Source organism: Notolabrus celidotus, chromosome 5 (assembly GCF_009762535.1).
Source record: "Notolabrus celidotus isolate fNotCel1 chromosome 5, fNotCel1.pri, whole genome shotgun sequence".
Lineage (NCBI taxonomy): Eukaryota > Metazoa > Chordata > Actinopteri > Labriformes > Labridae > Notolabrus > Notolabrus celidotus.
Genome location: NC_048276.1, coordinates 1,966,307 through 1,983,844, shown reverse-complemented (window position 1 = coordinate 1,983,844; position 17,538 = coordinate 1,966,307). Strand labels below are relative to the sequence as shown.

The window sequence follows — 17,538 nt, the reverse complement described above, 5'->3', positions numbered from 1 at the left end:
CCACAAAGACGCTCAGTATCAGGTCACATACATTTCTTAAGCCCTCAGAAAGGAAGCAGCCGGTCGTGGTTTCCATGTCACGACCGAGCCGCATCAGGACATCTGCTCTGCCACTTGGTGGGACAGCAAACTATTTAATGCCTTAATCCGCCCTAAGCTGTAGCTGGAACCCCCCGGTGACTGTCGCACGCTGCACCAACAAAAACCCGCTCCATTCATCAACCTAATGGGCTTTATATTTTTAACCCTTACCATTTATCAGGCGGAGGCAGCGCGAGGAGGAGAGGAGGCTCCAATTCCCCAACGCCTGCTTCAGCTCAACAGGGATACTGTTGATTCATGGTCTCTCTTCCTTTTCACATCACTCCTTTTTCTCTCTCTTGTCTTCTCCCATCACTCCCTGCTGTTGTGTGCCTCCTCTCTCCTCTCTGTATTCTATCCTTCCTCTCTCCCTGCGGCTCTCTCCTGCCCCCCCCATCCCTCTCCCTCACTCCCTGCTCTTAAAGAAATCATTTGTTGGGTGAACTTAATAAAATTATGGAAAGGATTTCCACCTAATTAAAATGCTTTCATTTAGAGACACAATTCTGTTGAACCAACTAACTGTAAATATGTTGAGTGAACATAAAGTATTGACGTTACTTATTTACAATGTTTGGGTCCAACTTCATTTTGAATGGTGCAAAAACACTGAACAAAGCTAAAGTTCAATCCATCCGTTATCTTGACCCTCCCGTTCGGGGTTACGAGGAGCTGAAGGCAGATGACTATTCACACACACTCACACCTACGGGCAATTTAGAGAGACCAGTTAACCTGGTGAGCATGTTTTTGGACTGTGCGAGGAAGCCAGAGTACCCAGAGAGCACACGCATGCACAAGGAGAACATGCAAACTCCACACAGAAAGGCACCTGACTCGAACCCAGAACCTTCTGACTTTGAGGCAACAGCTCTACCCACTGCAGCACCGTGCTGCGAGACAAACCTTTTACCTTTTCATGGTAAAATATAACTCTCAATTAGTAGTTATTGAGAAAATAAGACATTTGTGACATATTAAGAATGTTCATGATTCATATGCTCTGGTCCTGCTCAGCTCTACAAAATTACTGGTCTCATGTTTTTGATGTCCTTTCAAAAGCACTTAAAGCGTCCCTGCAACCAACTCCACTAGCGCCCTGGATTGGTTCTCTTCCTATCTCTCTGACAGGAGTTTTTCTGTGTCACTTGGTCCATACATGTCTGAAACTGCTGCTCTCTCCTGTGGTGTCCCTCAGGGTTCTGTATTGGGCCCTGTATTATTTGCCTTGTATTTGCTGCCCTTGAGTCACATTATCAGTAAATTCAAAGGTATTTCTTATCACTCTCTGGAGACCAAATTGAGATTCTCACTTCAGCCTCATTCAAGTTTCAAATTGTTCTCATTAGTTTCTCCTAAAATTCACTAGGAGAAATAGTTGAGACCATGACATGAGACTTAAATGAGAGATCTCATTAATGGCTAATTTTCTTCTCTTTTTTAAAATATATTTTTGGCCTTTTTGCCTTTTTTTGACAGGACAGCTGAAGAGAGACAGGAAATGTGGGGAGTAGTGAGCGGGGGAAGACATGCAGGAAATGGTGGACCGGCTGGGAATTGAACCGGCGACCCCTGCGACAAGGACTGTAGCTTCTGTATGTGGGACGCTTAGACCACTAGCCCACCAGCACCCAAAAGACTCCGTATTAATTGTAATAATCTAAATCTGGTCAGACCTTTTGCGGCCCATATTTGCTAAAATATGAAATCTCTATCTTTTGCAGTTTCTCTGAAATCCACTAAATCTTTGTGAAGTGGTTTTGTTCCAAACAGACTTGTAAAGGAAGGACCAGACTGTGAAGTCAAAGAAGAGATCATTTCACATCTAAATAGCTGATCTTGAAGTGGTTCAAATGTTTGAATGATGTGTCCTTCTCCCTAGTCTCGTGGTTTGGCCAAATCACTCTGAAGGAAAGGAACTCTTTAAACCAGATAGTTAAATGGTCAAGCAAGTTGATTGGTGAGCCACAGGCATCCACAGTTTCCCTGTACACTAATCAGGTACAGCGGATAGCCACCTCTATTTTAAATAATGCCTCACACCCTCTGCACAGTGATTTCCAGCTTCTTCACTCTGGACGACCGTTTTTAGTCCCAAGGTGCAGGACACAGCGTCACAAGAAAAGCTTTGTTCCTGCTGCTATCACTGAGCTGAACAAGCAATAGCTTTTATTTTCCCACACAGTCAGCCTCCAATCTTATGACTTGAGCCCAGATTGTCTTATTTATTCATGTGATTCCATTGTTTTTATTGGTTGACTGTTTTCTGATATGCTTTTTAAAATGGAACCTTTAGCACTTTTATAATTTTATCATTTTATCATGTCTATTCATTTTACCATTTTTAGTGTTAGATTAGTTTTTAGGATATTTTTTGTATGTTTTGCACATTAAGTAGATTTTTCTGTCTGAAGTCTATCTTGTAATTTTGTATCGACCTAACATCTCACTGGCTGCAAAACAAGTTTACCTACGGGAACAAATAAAGTAACCTGAACCTGAGAATTGTAACTTTGTGGACAATTACATTGAAATCTTAATTTTGCAGGGCACTATAAATGTTCATGAAAAGATGAGCTCAGGCTCTTTCTTTGCTCCATCTGAGCTCAACTTGAGACACAAAAACTGAGTCTGACAGAAATAAATGGATGAGGTTAGATTGAGACAATTGAGAGAGCTCCCTGATTTCTCCACCTGAGCTCAAAAGGAGTCACAACACTTGAGAAATACCTGAGAATCATTTCAGATTCTGATGAGATCTCCTTTTGAACTGAAAGGGAGACTAAGCTGATAACTTTTTTTCTGGAGGCAAGAATGAGAAACAGGAGACATACGCTATAGTCTCATTTTGCTTTCAAACAGATCTCATTGTTGTCTAGGAGACAGAAATGAAACACGTTTCTTTTCCTATAGGCTTCCTCCTTTACTTACTTCTCCTCCTCCGTCTCTTCCCCGTGTTGCAGGACTTCGGGGACGACGGCTCCCTGTACATCACCAAGGTGACGACCATCCACATGGGGAACTACAGCTGCCACGCATACGGCTATGAAGACCTCTATCAGACGCATGTGCTGCAGGTGAATGGTCAGTATATAGCGGCTCATTTCTTCTTTTACTGTGGTGTGAGAGGGTGAACGGGTGGCTGTGTGTAAACATGTGATGTTGGTACACACGGCTGAGAGGATAACACTGAGCTCCGCATCAAAGTGCGTTTCTTTCCATTAACAGGGACATCACAGAGAGGTTGAAAAACTAATGGCTTCCTGCAGCGTGTTCACTTGATTCAATGCAGTGGATAAAAGCTACTTAAGCTATCTGAAAAGCTGCAGACAGTCTCCACTCATGCTGATTTTGGCAGGCTGAACTTATCAAAGCACTGTCTTGCTCATATTAATCATCTGCATAACAGCCTCCTCTCTCCCCAGCCTATAGACTCCAGAGTTATTACTCGGCTTCTCTCCAAAGAAATCCAGGGAGGAAAGCTTTAAAAGCTCCCGTACCTGTAACATAACAAATCAAAGATACTCCTTTCTCTGCCGCTCTCACAGCGCGGCTCAGCGGAGGAGAATGTTTTCTAATCTGAAGCTTCTTCCCTCTGAAATGCAAATTTAAAAAAAAGGAAAAGAAAAGCCACCTGCATTTTAAAAACCTTGACCCAGAGCGGGCGATAGGAGGGATGTCATGGAGACCGCCTCCCACCCTGAGGGATGAGGAAACACGAGAGGACAATTATCAAATGTTTGTGTGGAGGATTCAGGGTGTTCCAGGGAGATAGAGCGAGGTGAAGTAAGGTGGAGTGGAGAGAAGCCAAGAGCCACATTATACTAAGTGGACTGGGTGGGGTTGTGTTAAAGCAATAACACCAGAGCTACCTGTTTTACTGTGAGGAAGGGGAAGACGTGCTGCAGCCTCAAGAAGTCTGACTCCCAGTCTTATACTTCTTATTATCATCTATTAAACTTTATTTGTAAAGCCCTTTTCATACAACAATATTGTAACACATAAAAATAACAATAGCAGTAATAAAGTAGAATAAATTAAAGAGACAAAAAGACTCACACAATCCATATACTGATTAAAAGGACTCAAATAGTTTTCTATAGGTACTCAAAGTCACTTCACATAAAGTGCAAAAAATTAAATAAATAAACACAAGGTTAAGAACATGATATAAGTAAAATAACTGAGGGAAGACTGGAGGTAAAATAAGATGTTAAATCTCAAGACAGAAATTGAATATATATATATATTGGCCTTTTTGCCTTTATTTTATAGAACAGCTGAAAAGAGACAGGAAATGTGGGGAGTAGAGAGCGGGGGAAGACATGCAGGAAATGGTCGACCGGCCAGCAGTCGAGCCGGCGACCCCTGCGACGAGGACTATAGCCTCTGTATGTGGGGCGCTTAGACCGCTACGCCACCAGCGCCCCAATAAATTAATAATCCAATATAATACTAAAATATTAAACCAGTAAGAGCGAAAGATGCTGCACTACAAGTAAATACAGTAAAGTAAAACAGAATAAAATATTAAATGCTGAGAGGTAATCTGTTAAAATCACTGGAATAAGATAAGAATTAATAACAATGATTTATAAAGAATTTGAGTTTATTGTCAAAAACTGCAGGATTTGATATATTACGTTTCTCTCTCAGACCTGAGCAAAGACAACAACAGATAAATCCAGGAAAGCTAGAAAAAGATAAGAAGTAAGCTAATAAAAATAATAAAATACAGTTTTGAAACAGTGCAAAAAAAACTTTGCTATAGTGCAATTTAAAATCAAAGTGAGTGTGTGCGTGTTCAGCCCTGAGGATGACAGACCTCAGCGTTGATTTTGGGGATAATAATAATAATAGGACGAAGAAAGAAAGAAAAAGACTACAATTTTAACTAGATAATAAGTGAGTAAGGTAAGACAGATGAAGACTGAGTTAAAAGCAAGACTGAAACTGAAGGTCTTGAGTTTGTTTTTTTAAATTTTTTTACTGTGTGCAGCCCTCAGGTCTTTAGATGTTCCACAGACCTGGACCTCACGGTGGGTCTTTGTTCTAACTTATAAATTATTTTGTCTGCAGAATCAGGTATGTGTGTTATAACATAAAAAAAAATATGTTAAATAAAACATAAAACAAATCTGAAATCCTAAAGGAGGAATGTGTCTTTGTCATGTCTGCTCATTCTACTCTTAGATATCTGACTCCGGACAGGTCTTCAGTGATTGTTAGAGACCAGACCGTCTGCCTGCTCTTCATTCTCTCACTGTGTTCAGGTGTTTCTGAGAGTACACCTGTAACCAGTGTGTGTGTGTGTGTGTGCAGCCCCAAACATTCACAGTGTGCAGTGTGTGAGGGACGTACCCCATAAAAACCACAAGATGAAGAAGATTCAGTCTCCATAAATGAATTATGTTCATCACATTTATCATATTATGGATTAAATTCTTCACCTGAAACACAAACCTTTAGATCCAGCTTTGTGAAAATAAAAGAAGAAGATGATTTCAGTGCATCAAGTCCCTTTTCCATATTCCTCCACTGATAATAATTAAAGTACTTCCTCTGGTTAACTAAGAATACACCGCTGTGTGAACTCTGTGAAGGTGAAACCTATAGGGAGTGAAAAACAACAGCACAACATAAATAAGGCAGCAGCTGGCTGCAGCATTATTAATATTGCATAAAGGTTAAGGGGAAAGGTTGCAGGTTGAACAGGTAAAGTGAGGATCAGCGGCAGCCTCAAGGTTGAGAGAGTGCCCAGAATCCTAACCAGAAAAAGAACATCTTACCTGTTCATGTAAACTATTACCTCATATTTCACTTCCCTCTGCATTCCTCCACATTCATTCGCTGTCTTCTCCCCAGAGGCTGTGGTAAGTGGTAGATACGTCCCAACATCTATTTCATGCAGGACTCGAGCTGTAATAAAGCAGCCCCAGAGCTCTTGGATTCTTGTTATGTGTGAATATATTCCATGCTGGGGTGAGACAAATTCCTCTCTGCCCACTGCGTGTGTGGGTGTTTGTGTTATAGTCCCCCAGGAGATACTGTCTACCATGAAACACTGTGTAATTATGTTTTTTTCACTCGCCTCTCTCTTCTCTCCTCTCGCTTGTGTCTTCACTTTGTTTGTGTTTGTGCGTCCAGTCCCTCCAGTGATCCTGGTGTACCCAGAGACGCAGGCCCAGGAGCCGGGCGTCTCTGCCAGCCTGCACTGCCACGCCGACGGCATCCCGAATCCCAAGCTGCTCTGGCTGAAGAACGGCATGGACCTGCAGCCCAGATCCTCCAAACAGCTCTCTCTCATCGGTGAGGACTCTGGTTGTCACGTGTGGTTGGTGCATTGTGTGTTTAAACATAGAGGGTTACACACCAGCAGCTCTGCGGCATGCTAACACTGCAGAAACCTTTATATGTACAGACAACGCGTGTTGACAAAGACAAACAGAGCTACTTTCTGTCAGACTAACTTTTTATGCAAACCTCCTGACGGCTGAAATATCCTGACGTGCTTTTCATTATTTCCAAACCGAAGTGATGAAACCAAGATTGTGCTAAACCTCTTCAACTGTCTCCCAAATAAACATCCATCAGCAGGGAATAAAATGGAACATTAGGGTGGAGAGAATAAAGTGAAATCTACTGTGTGTCAAAGAGTTGGCAGCTACTTATCCAGTCAGGACGGCTGCTTTTAAAAAGACACACTCTCCATATCGCCGAGCAGGAGCAGAATGGAGCACTCCTCTCCTCTTTATGGCCCAGTTCTCATTAAGGGAGAGTTTATTGGCTGTGTGTGGGTCATTACCTGTGGTAATAGCCTGTTATCAACCCTCAGACACTCAAACATGGGAGGTTCTGCAAGGTTCACCAGCACATAAACACTGCAGCGGCGTCGCTTACAGATTTGCCAGCTAATGCGAGTGATGTTAAAGGGCGGCGAGTGATACTCAAAGAGCATCTTTTTCTGGGAGATGGTGGGGAAATTGAAAAAGAGCAGAGCGAGGGAGAGTGTGACTGTTTATATGCAGAGATGGAAGCAGAGAGGAGGTCTGTTTGGGGGTTTCACATCCACATATCATTAATGTCTAATAAAGATGTTAAAGTGTTGCCTCCACATCCTCAGATTGGGCTTTTGTAAAACCTCACGCTGACAGCTGGTGGTGAGGAGTATTGATCGTCAGGAAACTCTAACTCCGGCCTGTCATAGATCTTTTCCTGAACTCAAACCTGATTTGATCAGAAACAGAAACCCTCTTTACAGCTGCAGGTTTAACACGTCATGCTACAGAGGGACTTTACCCAGGAACTACGTGCGTTTCGACCGGTGGACCCAGGGTCTAAATTTAGTTCAGGGGTAGATAATCTCCCCCCTATAAAGCCCCTGCTAGGGGGGTGGTACTTTTCAAAGGTCCCAGGGCTTTCAGGGGGCGGGGCCTGCAATCCTGAACGTGTCTGATTGGTAGATTAACCTCAGTGTTTCTATTCCTCCCTCCGTCCACAATAACATCACACACATCTGTGATTCTCTTGATTTCTCTTTCTTTCATTAGTTTTTATTTGTTCTATCTTTTTTGTATGTGTGTGTACTTTTCAAAAGAAGAAGCTGTGATTCTCTTGATTTAGCAGCTTGTAACAGTAGTCTTCTCTCAGCCCACCGTGAATGCGTCTCTCCTCCCGGTGTTCCGGTTTTAAAAGTGACCCTGTAAACTGGAGACCTTCAGCTGAACGTGTCAGTGTTTGTGTTGATTCATTCATTGCTTTTTCCATGTTTTTAACTGCAGGCACAACATTTTCACTTTTTTTCATGTTTTTCTGCTTTTGGAGCACAATTTCAAGTTTGAGGAAAATTTATTTTTTCAACAGGGTCAACTTTTTTGTCAATTTTTTTTGTCAAATTAGATTTTTTTGATTTCAAAAAAAAAATTTGTCAAAAAAAAAAATTGTCAAAAAAAAAAATTGTCAAAAAAAAAAAATTGTCAAAAAAAAAAATGTCAAAAAAAAAGTCAAAAAAAAAATTTGTCAAAAAACTTTTTGCCAAAGCATTTTTTGTCAAATTTTAAAAAAAAAAATTTCTTTTTTTTTTGTCAAATTTTTCCAAAAACCATTCCCAGTAATTGTTTTTTTCATCTGTGATTCTCTTGATTTCTCTTTCTTTCATTAGTTTTTATTTGTTCTATCTTGTTTGTATGTGTGTGTACTTTTCAAAAGAAGAAGCTGTGATTCTCTTGATTTAGCAGCTTGTAACAGTAGTCTTCTCTCAGCCCATCGTGACTGCGTCTCTCCTCCCGGTGTTCCGGTTTTAAAAGTGACCCTGTAAACTGGAGACCTTCAGCTGAACGTGTCAGTGTTTGTGGAGTTTACACAGCTGTTGAAACACAGAGGGAGTTCCTGGGAATGCAAACTAGTTTAGTTTTTATTAAGATTTCAAAATATCCTCATCAGATATTTAATGATGGTCTGAAGACGTTTATGAGGGATGCATCCGGCTGAGAGTCTCCAGTTAACAGGGTCGCCGTTTAAACCAAAACACCGGGCGATCTCTGCGATCACGGCTTTTTGAGTTCAAAAGGATTTTAAAGCCGTGTTGAAACGTCTTTGCTACTCGTGCTTATCTCCTCTCACGTGTTGATTCATTCATTCATTGCTTTTTCTATGTTTTTAACTGCAGGTGCAAAATGTATACTTTTTTTCAAGTTTTTTCTCGTTTTTGAGCACAATTTCAAATTTGAGGAAAATGTATTTTTTCGCCAGGCTCCGGGTCATCTTTTTTGTGTCAAATTTTTTTTTTCAAAGAAAAAATTTCAAAATTCTAAATGTTTTTCTTCAAAAAAAATTTGTTTCAAAATTTTTCTTTCAATTTTTTTTTTCAATTTTTTTTTCAAATTATTATTATTTTTTTTTTTTAAATTCAAATTTTTTTTTTCAAATTTTTTTTTTCAAATTTTTTTTTTCAAAATTTTTTTTTCACTTTTTTTTTTTCACTTTTTTTTTTCACATTTTTTTTTTCAAAATTTTCAAAAACCATTCACATTCAATGTTTTTTTCCATCTGTGATGAATGGCATTCATCTTTGTTTTACTGCCCTCTACTGGTCTGGTGGTGTAGTGCATTTACTTTTTGTTTCCTCCATACGTCACTGGCCTGATTTACACAATCTACCCGGGACTTCAGCCCGCGGACGAAACACAGACAACAATGGGGGCACAGGAACCTTTCAGTTCAGGAGAAAGTAGTCCTGGGGCTAAAAGACCCCGGAACTCTTGGTCCAAATGCACCTTACTTTTTTTTACTGATTTATTTGCAGCTTTTTCCACAAATCCACCGTGAACACTCGTTGGCTGCACGCTACATAAAGGAGATAACAATGTTTAAAACATGTCCATAAACACAACTCCATGCTTAAAGCCTGCGTCTTGCTCTATGCTCCTGTGTTTTGAAGCAGGCATGCAAGAAACGCTTCAAGGACATGGGATTTCAAAATAAAAGCACCATTGCTTCAAAAACAAAACTACTTATAATGCATGTAAAATAAAACTCAAATGTTCTGTGGGTTTTTACCCAGGCTCTCTAAGGATTTGATTAGTGACTGGTTCGCTGGGACCAGGCTGTTAAACCAAAGGACAGATGTGAAAGTATCATCATGTTTATAATAAGAAAGGCCCGGTTGAGTGGAAAGCAGATTCTTATCATCTTAAAACAGCAGAGATTGGCCTTAATTCATGGGTGAAAATTCAATGCCAGTCTTCTATCACTTGCACTCAGTGATGTAAACATTGTTAGCATAAAACACTGGTAGTAGCCTCTTAAATAAACGAAGCTCCATGACTTCTGGCTTTGTGTAAATGCAGTGTTTTCCTCCTGCAGCAGCACGCCCATGAGTCACAGTAAGAAGTCTGAAAGTCCTAATTTAAGACCGAACCTCTCCCACACAAACCCGACCACTCAGAGCCGCTGCCAGGCTGCAGAATAAAGATATAAAGCTCATTTAACGAGCGCTTGATTCACTGCTTTTCAATAAGAATTGATCAGAACATAATTATGAATTAGACGTAATTAAAGCGGTGTCTCGTTCAATGAAGGCCCGCTTCAAGGCAGATTTGACTTCAAAGCATTACACACTCCTCTCTGATAAAAGAGAATTATTATCAGAATCCAAGAAGACGTTTCACTAATGTGAGGAGCTTTGCATCAACTCCTGTAACGTCTTCTTATTTCACAACCCAGCAGGCGTGAATCAGACAGCGGGGATGATTTAACGAAGGAAACGAGAACAACTTCCTCTCTGCAGTCGAGGAGGGCTTTATTAGCGTTTAGTAAATATTTGAATCAGCTGGAAGAAAGTCTCTAAAGATACTACGAGTGTGTTAGAGGAAGAACAAAGATGGATGCTTCAAGAGAAAGCAAACTCTCTTCATGTTCATATCAACATGGCCTCTAAGTGCTCACACACACACACACACACACACACACACACGCTGCTCAGTGTGTGCTCCGTGTCGTGCTTCATACAATACAAGAAGGATCAGAGAGCAGCTGTACATCACAGAGCTCCACGCCGCGGCACACATCACAGCCTTCCTCTGAAGATGACTCCTGTGTCTAAACATCACCTGTCACCTGCAGCTAACGTCAACGCCGACACCGGAGGCAAACAATGCAGCTTTGTACTGTACGTGAGGAAGAGGAGGGAGAGTAGACGATGCTCTGTGAGAGACACAAAGATTACTGAAGTCATGTTTGGTGAGAAGAAGAAGAAGAAGAAGCTTAATGTTGAAGGGAAACTGAGATATCTCACTTCTTACTGAAGGATGAAACCGCTCTAAGAAGATAGAGAGATGAAGAGTCTCAAGGTTTTTATCAGCTTCAAATCTAATCAAGAGAAAACATCAAGTCAAAAGAACAACAAATAAGATAAGATAAGTTACTTTATTGATCCCCCGGGGGGAAATTCAGTTGTTACAGCAACCCAGACATAAGTACAATCAAGAAGAAGTTTCAATAAGTACAAAATAAGTAAAAAAATAAGTAAAATAAAATAGATAAATAAAGCTAGAATACAATTTAGATATATACAATGTTACAAATGGAATTTAAATTAAATAGCAGTAATTACAGGAAGTATTAAAAATGTTTCAGTAGTGACAGGTTGACATGGTGTTATTATGGTTGGTAATGACAAATTAAGCAATAAATAAAAATAATATTTGTATGTAATATGACCGTGAGTTGTAGTTATGTAGTTAGTAATGTAATATAACATAATATAATGTAGCAAGATAATTATATAATACAGTATATTATACATTATAATGCCAGCAGCAGTCAAGAGAGAGTTTGGGATGGGATGATGGAGTGTGACAGACAGAGCAGGGATGGTATGGATCTGTTCATGGGGGCGTGGTGCAGTCTGTGGACCTCCATTACTGTTCAACAGTCTGATGGCGGCGGGCACAAAGGAGCGCCTGAAGCGTTCAGTCTTGCACCGTGGTGGAATGATGCGCTGACTGAACGAGCTCCCCATCAGCCACAGCTCATCATGGAGAGGGGGAGAGGGGTTGTCCAGGATGGCTCGCAGTTTGTCCATCAACCTCCTCTCAGCCACTGACTCCAGACTGTCCAGTTCTAGGCCAACCACAGAGCGGGCCTTCTTTACCAGCTTGTTGAGCTTGCTGGCCTCACCCGTCTCGATACCTCCACCCCCAGCACGCCACAGCAAAGAGGAGAGCACTGGCCACCACAGACTGATAGAAGGTCTTCAGAAGCCTGCTGCAGACACTGAAGGACCTGAGGAAGAACAGTCTGCTCTGTATCTTCCTGTAGATGGCATCAGTGTTGGTGGACCAGTCCAGTTTATTGTTTATTTGGACCCCAAGGTACTTGTAAATAAAGCCGCTGTACGTCACAGAGACAAATAAAGCTTTTCCTTCTGTTGGAGAAAATAGACATTTGCCTCATAGATAATAACTCTCAGTGATAAATGTTGAGTTTGTGAATCGTACTTTGTGTCTGACACTTTGTGTATTTTGCTGCTGACTGTCTCGTCCAGGTCTCCGGTGAAAAAGAGACTTTTAATCTCACTGGGTCCGACCTGGTTAGATAAAATGAATGTGGTATTAAAGCACAAGGCTGTCAGTTAGTTGTCTGAAATAATGACTCAAGAACAAAGTGACAGTAAACTCTTGTTTCTCTCTTCTTGCAGCAAACGGCAGCGAGCTGTTTATCGGCAGCGTGCGATACGAGGACACCGGAGCGTACACCTGCATCGCAAAGAATGAGGTGGGAGTGGACGAAGATATCTCCTCTCTGTTTGTGGAGGATTCAGCCAAGAAGACACGTGAGTCTCACGATGATATATTTCTTTTTGAAAGTATCTTTTTATTTGGAAAAGTACAACAGGACAATTTATTTTGCATGTAAGAGGAAATGAATCTTTCTATAGTCCGCTGTAGATTTTTCAGCCATCGTTGAATCTCCCCTTCCTCCTGGGAATTGGGAAAAGTGATCGTGTATAGTCCAACTCTTTCTGTCCATGCTGCCTGTCCAAGATTTTCTGTTTTTAACCCTCCTGTTATGTTCGTTTCTCTGGAACAGCAATAATGTTCCTGGGTCAATTTGACCCTGGACTTATTCAATTATCCCAAAGTGTCAGAACCCCAAAAAATCCCAATACACATTAATTTTTAACTCCATTACTAACCATTTAAATCAAGATTTAGTCCATTGGTGTTCTTTCATTCTCACAGATCATGGTTCAATGAGGATAACTCACTCATTTGTCATTAAAATTCATGTTGAAACTTTTATAATGTACATTGAAAAGACCTAAATATAAATACAATAGTTTTACATGACATAGATTTTTGTTTATTTTATTTTAAATTATGAAGTGATGTTGATAAATTAACATGACACCTCTTCTGTCACATGCTGGATGAGGTAATGTTTGGAAGGCATATATGGCCTAAAATAGACTTTAAAAAGGGTCAATTTGACCCGCAACATAACAGGAAGTTTAAGTCCTTCAGTGACATTAACATATCCACCAAAGAACAAACAAGCGTCCCTTTTGTTCTCAAAAAAACAAAATAAGAGTAGCTGGAGAGAAATGGGATTTTAGTGGTTTCACAGACTCAGTCCACTTTGTCCAGATGAAACTTCTCATGCTGCACTCTGAGGGAAAATGCTATTACTTCCATGCATCCTTTAAGGGTGGGTGGGTGGTTCCATTTTTAACCTTTCTCTTGTGATGGCTTTTTTACTCGCCGTCAATATTCCAATTTCCAAAAACAGAGTTTCACATTTAAAAGAAATCTTTACACCAAACAGTCTCTGTTTCTGATCCTGGATCTCTTCCCAGTACGTTTTAATCACCCGGCAGTTTCACAACATTTATACGGTGTAACATTTCATACACCTCAAAGTGTAAACCTCATCTCTGGGATAGAAATACCAAACACACTGCCCCTCTCTCTAAATAAACAAAAACCTGACTGTAAGACTGCAACACCTCAAGATGGGAACAATTGAGAAAATAGATATGTTTTCAGTCTTTTTTTAAAAGTGGAGACAGTTGTTAAGGACCTGAGATCAGCAGGCAGTTTGTTCCAAAGAGATGGACCACAGGAACTAAAGGAACTTGATTTGACTCTGGGTATAATTCTCTGACCTAAGGATCCTGGTCGGGTTATACACTGAACAAGTCAGAGATGTACTGGGGAGCTGAACCATTGAGTGCTTTATGGACTAGTTATAGGATTTTATACAGGATGTTGGAGTTACAATGAGGGGATACTGGTTCAGACTACTGGGAGATAAATATATAAATAAATAAACACAACTGAGGAGAGATTTATTTCTAACTTTAATACCATTAAAGATCAGTGAGTGAGTCCTTTATTCTCACTCTGAACCCTCCTGCTCAACTTTCTACAGTAATCTCATTAAAGTTCACAGTTTGAACAACCTGATCACATATCGAGTGTTTCTTTGATTTCATGTCTTTCTCTAGATTGCGTCATTTCGATGAGTTCACCGTCTGTGCCTAGAAAGAGAATATCAGGCAGCGGATATTAAAAAGAATAATCGATGACTCGTCCTCTGGAGGCGAGAGTGATCTCTTGATTTTGGAGGAAATGTGATCCCGTCACAGACGCCGGGGAGCGTTTTGTGTCTGTCAGACGTGTTTTGTGTTGTCATGAAATCTCTTTCTTTTTTTCTGGAGGTGATTTAATTTGTTCCTCTTCTCTCTCTCTCCCTCTCTCTTTTTGCTCGCTGGCTGCAGTTGCAAACATCCTGTGGAGAGAAGAAGGTAAAGTATCACTTCTTTAGGATGCTTTAGTATGAATGTGGAGCTCTTCAGATCACAGCTGGATAGATCCACTCTCAAACATTCTTCATCAATCCATCAATCTTTATTTGTATAGCGCCAAATCACAACAAACATTATCTCAAGACTCTTTTTACAAACAGAGCAGGTCTAGACCACTCTATGTCAAATTATGAACATAGACCCAACACCAAGAGAGGATAAGACTCAGTCTGATCCCATCTTAATCCACCATGAGCATTGCACCTTGCAGTATTTAGCTAGTTACAGTGGAGAGGACAAACTTCCTTTAACAGGCAGAAACCTCCAGCAGGACCAGACTCATGTTAGACACACATCTACCTCGACCAAGATGGGTCTGGAAAGAGGGTGTCGCAGAGTTCTCTTTCCAGACTCAAATAATGTTGGGAAAACCCAGGCGTAGTCTGAAGACTTAATTTTGATAGTTTTATTGGCTGCCGGCCTCCACAGTGCAATGAAAGAAAATAATTACAAAAGTGAAAAAAAACAAAGATAATTCACAATTTGTTCTTGTCAATACGTAAGTGTAGTCTGAGTACTACGGTTACTCACTTGACACAAAAAACCCACAGCAACATTACCTGCTCTGTAACTTGGCTCAACTGCCAAGAGAGCCAAAACTGGCCCTTTTTAAAAGAGTGTAGCCCCTCCCACTCCTTTAAAGTGTGTAGCCCCTCCCACTCATTTAAAGTGTGTAGCCCCTCCCACTCCTTTAAAGAGTGTAGCCCCTCCCACTCCTTAAAAGAGTGTAGCCCCTCCCACTCCTTTAAAGAGTGTAGCCCCTCCCACTCCTTTAAAGAGTGTAGCCCCTCCCACTCCTTTAAAGTATGTAGCCCCTCCCACTCCTTTAAAGAGTGTAGCCCCTCCCACTCCTTTAAAGAGTGTAGCCCCTCCCACTCCTTTAAAGAGTGTAGCCCCTCCCACTCATTTAAAGTGTGTAGCCCCTCCCACTCCTTTAAAGAGTGTAGCCCCTCCCACTCATTTAAAGTGTGTAGCCCCTCCCACTCCTTTAAAGAGTGTAGCCCCTCCCACTCCTTTAAAGCGTGTAGCCCCTCCCACTCCTTTAAAGAGTGTAGCCCCTCCCACTCCTTTAAAGTGTGTAGCCCCTCCCACTCCTTTAAAGTGTGTAGCCCCTCCCACTCCTTTAAAGAGTGTAGACCCTCCCACTCCTTTAAAGTGTGTAGCCCCTCCCACTCCTTTAAAGAGTGTAGACCCTCCCACTCCTTTAAAGAGTGTAGCCCCTCCCACTCCTTTAAAGAGTGTAGACCCTCCCACTCCTTTAAAGTGTGTAGCCCCTCCCACTCCTTTAAAGAGTGTAGACCCTCCCACTCCTTTAAAGAGTGTAGCCCCTCCCACTCCTTTAAAGAGTGTAGCCCCTCCCACTCCTTTAAAGAGTGTAGCCCCTCCCATTCCTTTAAAGAGTGTAGCCCCTCCCACTCCTTTAAAGAGTGTAGCCCCTCCCACTCCTTTAAAGTGTGGAGCCCCTCCCACTCCTGTAAAGAGTGTAGCCCCTTCCACTCCTTTAAAGTGTGTAGCCCCTCCCACTCCTTTAAAGAGTGTAGCCACTCCCACTCATTTAAAGAGTGTAGCCCCTCCCACTCATTTAAAGTGTGTAGCCCCTCCCACTCCTTTAAAGTGTGTAGCCCCTCCCACTCATTTAAAGAGTTTAGCCCCTCCCACTCCTTTAAAGTGTGTAGCCCCTACCACTCCTTTAAAGTGTGTAGCCCCTCCCACTCATTTAAAGAGTGTAGCCCCTCCCACTCCTTTAAAGTGTGTAGCCACTCCCACTCCTTCCAAGTGTGTAGCCCCTCCCACTCCTTTAAAGAGTGTAGCCCCTCCCACTCCTTTAAAGAGTGTAGCCCCTCCCACTCCTTTGAAGTATGTAAACCCTCCCACTCCTTTAAAGTGTGTAGCCCCTCCCACTCTTTTAAAGTGTGTAGCCCCTCCCACTCTTTTAAAGAGTGTAGCCCCTCCAACTCCTTTAAAGAGTGTAGCCCCTCCCACTCCTTTAAAGAGTGTAGCCACTCCCACTCCTTTAAAGTGTGTAGCCCCTCCCACTCCTTTAAAGAGTGTAGCCCCACCCACTCCTTTAAAGTGTGTAGCCCCTCCCACTCCTTTAAAGTGTGTAGCCCCTCCCACTCCTTTAAAGAGTGTAGCCACTCCCACTCCTTTAAAGAGTGTAGCCCCTCCCACTCCTATAAAGTGTGTAGCCCCTCCAACTCCTTTAAAGTGTGTAGCCCTTCCCACTCCTTTAAAGAGTGTAGCCCCTCCCACTCCTTTAAAGTGTGTAGCCCCTCCAACTCATTTAAAGAGTGTAGCCCCTCCCACTCCTTTAAAGAGTGTAGCCCCTCCCACTCCTTTAAAGAGTGTAGCCCTTCCCACTCCTTTAAAGAGTGTAGCCCCACCCACTCCTTTAAAGAGTGTAGCCCCTCCCACTCCTTTAAAGAGTGTAGCCCCTCCCACTCCTTTAAAGTGTGTAGCCCCTCCCACTCATTTAAAGAGTGTAGCTCCTCCCACTCATTTAAAGTGTGTAGCCCCTCCCACTCATTTAAAGAGTGTAGCCCCTCCCACTCATTTAAAGAGTGTAGCTCCTCCCACTCATTCAAAGTGTGTAGCCACTCCCACTCCTTTCAAGTGTGTAGCCCCTCCCACTCCTTTGAAGTATGTAGCCCCTCCCACTCGTTTAAAGTGTGTAGCCCCTCCCACTCCTTTAAAGTGTGTAGCCCCTCCCACTCCTTTAAAGAGTGTAGCCCCTCCCACTCCTTTAAAGAGTGTAGCCCCACCCACTCCTTTAAAGTGTGTAGCCCCTCCCACTCCTTTAAAGAGTGTAGCCCCTCCCACTCCTTTAAAGAGTGTAGCCCCACCCACTCCTTTAAAGAGTGTAGCCCCACCCACTCCTTTAAAGTGTGTAGCCCCTCCCACTCCTTTAAAGAGTGTAGCCCTTCCCACTCCTTTAAAGACTGTAGCCCCTCCCACTGGGCGTTGGAAATTACATCATTTTTCCCAAACAATTATATTCCCCTATTAAGGTCACTTCAAGGTGACTAACCTTACACACAATCATAATGTGATTCTGTGTAAATTATTTGACATAATTTAAAACAAACAAA

At 41.8% G+C, this 17,538-nt stretch overlaps 1 protein-coding gene across 1 annotated transcript in view; it reads left to right on the top strand.

Annotated features, from left to right (window-relative positions):
- The window catches only part of fstl4 (follistatin-like 4), a 295,733-nt gene that overhangs the window by 239,142 nt on the left and 39,053 nt on the right, over window positions 1-17,538 (top strand). Inside the window, exons 8-11 of the mRNA XM_034683558.1 lie at window positions 3,045-3,165; window positions 6,229-6,390; window positions 12,281-12,415; window positions 14,363-14,389. Of these exons, the coding sequence (XP_034539449.1) occupies window positions 3,045-3,165; window positions 6,229-6,390; window positions 12,281-12,415; window positions 14,363-14,389 (445 nt within the window). The remainder of the gene's footprint in view (window positions 1-3,044; window positions 3,166-6,228; window positions 6,391-12,280; window positions 12,416-14,362; window positions 14,390-17,538) is intronic.